Here is a 4,848-nt window from a genome sequence, read left to right as displayed (position 1 = left end):
AGAGAGAGAGAGAGAGAGAGAGAGAGAGAGAGAGAGAGAGAGATCCAATTTGGACATAATTTGCTTTGAAGTGTTTAAAACAGGATGGAAAAAGAGCAGTTCCTCATCTTTTAGGCACTTCCACATACGCCTGGTGTTGAGGCCAAAGCCTGCCTCTTCTGTCACTGCCCCTCTAAGCTTGTGCATAAGTTTATCCCATTAAATTCCAACCATTTTTCGGAAGTTCAGGAAAGAAGCAGGTAATTCATTCACCCTCCCAGAGATCAACTCTTTTATCCGCATTCACACCCTCCCAGGGTAATTAAAATGCTTAGGAGCGGTAAAAGGGAGTGGTTTGAGCTGCAAGATAAGCCAGAAGATTAAAAAACCCAAATGAAATTCCTGAGGGGTGAGAGGGGCCCAAGGGGCTGACAACCAGGGCGGTCTGGGGGAAACCTAGGGAGGGAGGAAGGGCAAAAGCCCAGGGATCCAAACATTAAAGAGCTCTTTCCAAATGGAAGAGAAGGGAAAGGCGGGGTGGACCAAATGGCCAACTGAATTAATGCCAATGAGCATAGGAAAAAGATGCCCATTCCACCTCCTGCATCCTGATTACTGAGAGTGGGGCGGCTTACCAGAGTCGCTGCTGGTGGTGGGCGGTGTCTCTTCGTGGAGCACAAGGGGCTCGGGGCTGGCCCGTGGGGAGGACTCGGAGGAGAGCAGAGAGTCAGAGGACGAGGAGAAGGCTGTGGAGTCGGGCGAGGCGCAGGACTTGGGCGAGCTGCTGTCGTTCAGCGGGTAGGGGAAGACCACCGAGGGGTCGATGCACTCGGACGCCGCGGCGCTCAGGTCCTGCAGGTACAGGCTGGAGGTGGAGCAGCCGCTGTGCCCGCGGGCGGGGCTCGGGCTGGCGCTGTCTTTGCGCGCAGCCTGGTAGGAGGCCAGCTTCTCTGAGACCAGCTTGGCGGCGGCCGAGAAGCCGCTCCACATACAGTCTTGGATAATGATGTTCTTGATGAAGGTCTCGTCATCCGGGTCGCAGATAAAGCTCTGGTTCACCATGTCTCCTCCAAGCAGTTCTGTCACCATCTCCAGCTGGTCAGCAGTGGAGAAGTTGCCGCCGCCACCGTCGTCGTCCCCCCTCGGGGAGAAGGACGCGGCGACAGCCACATAGGAAGGAGAACAGAGCCCGGAGCGGCGGCTCGGGGACAGGGGCGGGGTGGGCAGCAGCTCGAATTTCTTCCAGATATCCTCGCTGGGCGCGGGCGGCTGCAGCTCGCTCTGCTGCTGCTGGTGGTAGAAGTTTTCCTCCTCGTCGCAGATGAAATACGGCTGCACAGAGTCGTAGTCCAGGTCATAATTCCTGTTGGCGAAGCTCACGTTGAGGGGCATGGTCGCGGCTGTCTGCTGGAGGGGACACACCAAGGGGAGCAAGTCTTGAGTTAGGGGGCTCTGGGTACTGCGGAAACCTGGCGCAGCGCGCACCCCAGTCCCGAACCACTCCCCTTGCAGCGCGCTGTCCTTCACCCTGTGTGTGTGGGGTGGGGGCGCTTTCAGTCCTTACTATCCTGACCCACTATCCCGGCCCGCGCTGGACCAGCGGAGTCCCCGCCTCATCGGAGCCACCCAGGAATCGCCATCGGCCTTGGCCTCCTTTCGAAGCCCGGGGAGGCGGCCGTAGGGAATACAGCCTGCCAAAAGCCCAGGCGCAAAGTTTTGCGCCACCTGAAGGAGAAAGGCTGGCGGCGCGACTGCGCGAGGCTCCCTCCCGCTCCGTGCTCTGCGCCGCCGCCCCGTCCGGGTCCCCATTCGCGCCGTCGCCGCGCTCCGACCCCGCCGGCGCCGCCGCCCCCCTTCGCTTCCAGCATCCCCACCCCCAGCGCGCCCCCTTCTTTCCTCCGCCAGCTTTTCTTGGCGATCCCTGGCTTGGAGGGGAGAACTCAGCCTCAGCTCTAACACTCCTCGCCAAATTAAAGGGGAAGGGGTGTCAATAAGGGGGACCCCTCCCTTCTCCGCTGTTCACCGCGACGCCACTACGCCAGAGACCCGGCAGCCACTCGCCACCCCGAGCGGGGCGTCTTCTATCTCCCGACCGAAGGTAGCAGCTGTTACGGAACAACCCAGAGCCGGACTCCCCGCAGTCTCCCCAGCAAATCAGAGGCTCGGGGACTCCCGCGGACCACGGTGGGGGAGTCAGGGTTGAGAGCTCTGGTTTCCCCCAAGTCAGCGAATCGGTCGCATCCCCGTCCTAGTTTTGCTTTCCGTCACTGCGCTTACCCAACACCAAGTCCTACAACCTTGGGGATCAGATTTTAATTTTACGATTATTACTATTTTTAAAGTCAAATGGCAACTTCTTAAAAGGATCAAGGGAGAGGTGGAATCTCCGCCGGAGGTTGGCAGGCAGGACGCACCTCAGGGTCTGTCTCCGGCTGTCAGAAATGCAGTAAGCCGAAATTTAAGAGATTTAAATGCCCTCCCGGAGACTGGGAAAAGTCAGAGGCTGAGGAGCGTTCTCGCTCCCAAACGCCGACGGTAATCCCCTGTCCAAAGACCTCAGGATACGAAAGGCTTTCTGGCCACCGGGAAGCAGACCTCCCAGTCCGACCCCCCAAAGGACACAAACAGCAATTAATGCTATAAAGCAGGAATGTCCAATTGGCTGGGGGGTCAGCGTCATCCCACATAGTAAAAAACAAAAACAAAAAAAGCAAAAATCGTCTAGAGCCCCATTTTCAAAATGTACCCGCGTTCCCCGTCATCTTGACAAGTCACTATACCCCGACCAAGATCTGCCCCAGCTCCATCCACCAGAGCCTACCCCAGTACCCTGAGAAAAGTGTCAAAAGTACCAGAATGGGAGAAAAACTACCCTGACTGGGGCGTTGAGTCGCAGCATTCAAGACGCAGAGAAAATGCATTTAAAGGTAAAAGGATCCTTGCTTACCGGGTTTTCCACCGGCCAAAGGAAATCCAGCTTTCAAAGCGCGCGAGAAGCGCCTTTCAAGGGTGCAGGTCCTGGGCAGAAGCGAAGACTGCCCCCCAAATAGACAAAAATTCCCTCCCCGCGCCTGGGGAGTCGAGTCCTCGCTCGCAGATTGTAAGTTCCAGTGCAAAAGTGTCCGCCCGCTGCAATGGGTAAAGTTTCTGGGCTGCGGCGAGGGCGGCGATGGCCGGCGGGGGTCAGCGGTAGGGCTGGGTGGGGGCTGCGGCCAGCCGGCGAAGCCCCTGGTACTGCGGAGCTGCCTTCCCAGGACGCCCGGAGCGCGGCTCCGCACACTCCGCTTCGCCACCCGCCCGCTCGCTCCCTCTTCCTCTCGCTGGAATTACTACAGCGAGTCAGAAAAACGCCCCGAAAAGCTTCTTTTATACTGCTACTTAACCCTCCCTCCTCCCCTAGCTTCTTTTTCCCGCCAAGCCTCGGCGAAGCCCTGCCCTTCCGCAGGCAGGAGGGGAGCCCAGCCCCGCGCAGCGGCGGCAGCCGCGGAGACCAGCGCAGCTCGGGGGTCCTCGGCTGCGCAGACCCTCGGATTATAAAGGGCTGGTGGGCGGGGATTCGAGAGAGAATCTCTCTTTTCTTCCTCCCCCGCCCTCTGCTTTGGGAACCCGGGAGGGGCGCTGGTGCAGAGCCGGGGAAATGGGAGGAGACACAGCCCGGCCGCCCGGCACTCCGGCTCTGCGTTGTAAACAGTCGGAACGCAGCGTGAATTAGCTGCGCGCCCTACCATTTTCTTTTGCTGGCTCCCACGTCCTTTCCCTTTCTACGCTGCTCCTCCGGCGCCGCGCTCCGATGGACTGCGTGCTTGTCCTTAGTGCCCTATGCCCCCATACACCGCGTCCCTTGGGCTGCGCCACACACATCCCCCGCGGCCAGGCGTCTCTCTAAGGCTGGGGAAACCGCAGCCTTTAGAAAAAGAAGGAAAGAATGGGGAGGTCTATGAGCGCGCGCTGTGTGCCGAGTGTTAATGCTGGTAGGGATCCATGACGGACGCAGTCTACAGAGGAAAATGATGCCCGGAATTATTAAAATAACTCAGCAGCGCACTGCCACGTACACTTCGAGAACGTGAGATGAATAAACAGCCACTGCATTTCTTTGAGGGGGGGGATGTGTGATGCATTATGCGTTTTGCCTGTACAACTGTCCTGATTGGGTACATTCTATCCAGAATGGATCCCAAAATTTGCTGCCAAGATTAGCCCCCCCAGCCCCCCCAGCTCCGCCCTCTGGGACTTCCACCAGGCCGGGTGTGGGAGGCGGCTATCCTCGTCCCGCGCATTCCGGAGCCCCAAAGCCGGAGAAGAGCCGCGGTGGGTGAGCTCCACTGGGGGCCTCAGGGTCCGGTCTCCGCCAGTCTGCACCCCATCTCATCCCCTCGTCTCTCTCTCGGAGTTCCTATTCCTCAGCCAGCTTTCAGGAAAGGCAAATCCTCCTTGCCCCCGTGGCGCCGGTTCGCACCAGTCCCGGGGGGGTGGGTGGGTGTGGGGGGACTCAAAGGCGCTAGACCAGAGAATACCGGGGGGACCCGGACTTCCCAGAAAGGGGGAGGAGTAGAGCTTGCCATCCGGGTCTGGGGAGCCTGCAGAGACCCTGGTGAAGAAAACCGTTAACTCTTTCCTCTCTGGACAAACCCGACATTGAATTCCTCTTGGTTGTTTCCCCTCTATTACTGGAATTGTAATCATGCACTTAACACACACACACACACACACACACACACACACACACACACACAAACTGCACCGATCCGACCAAAGTAGAGAAAAATTATGGGTGTGCCTTTTTATTTTGGGGGGTGGTGGTGGTGGTGGCTTGAGCTAATTAAAAATTGGCTTTAATTCAGACATTAATTTCCTAGTTTACGGATT

General features: G+C 58.1%; 1 protein-coding gene across 2 annotated transcripts in view; it reads right to left on the bottom strand.

Moving 5' to 3' along the window:
- Myc (MYC proto-oncogene, bHLH transcription factor) overlaps window positions 1-3,329 on the bottom strand; it is a 4,813-nt gene extending 1,484 nt beyond the window's left edge. Inside the window, exons 1-2 of one of the 2 annotated variants that reach the window (XM_008845473.3) lie at window positions 2,927-3,329; window positions 615-1,383 (exon numbers count right to left, since the gene is read on the bottom strand). In XM_008845473.3, the coding sequence (XP_008843695.1) occupies window positions 615-1,371 (757 nt within the window). In that variant the 5' untranslated portion in view covers window positions 1,372-1,383; window positions 2,927-3,329. Of the gene's footprint in view, window positions 1-614; window positions 1,387-2,926 lie in introns of both variants that reach the window. The other variant, XM_008845471.3, reaches the window with a different exon arrangement.
- Window positions 3,330-4,848: the final 1,519 nt, after the last annotated feature.

This window comes from Nannospalax galili, unplaced genomic scaffold (genome assembly GCF_000622305.1).
Source record: "Nannospalax galili isolate Female #2095 unplaced genomic scaffold, S.galili_v1.0 scaffold380, whole genome shotgun sequence".
NCBI lineage: Eukaryota > Metazoa > Chordata > Mammalia > Rodentia > Spalacidae > Nannospalax > Nannospalax galili.
This window is presented reverse-complemented; position numbering and strand designations above follow the sequence as displayed.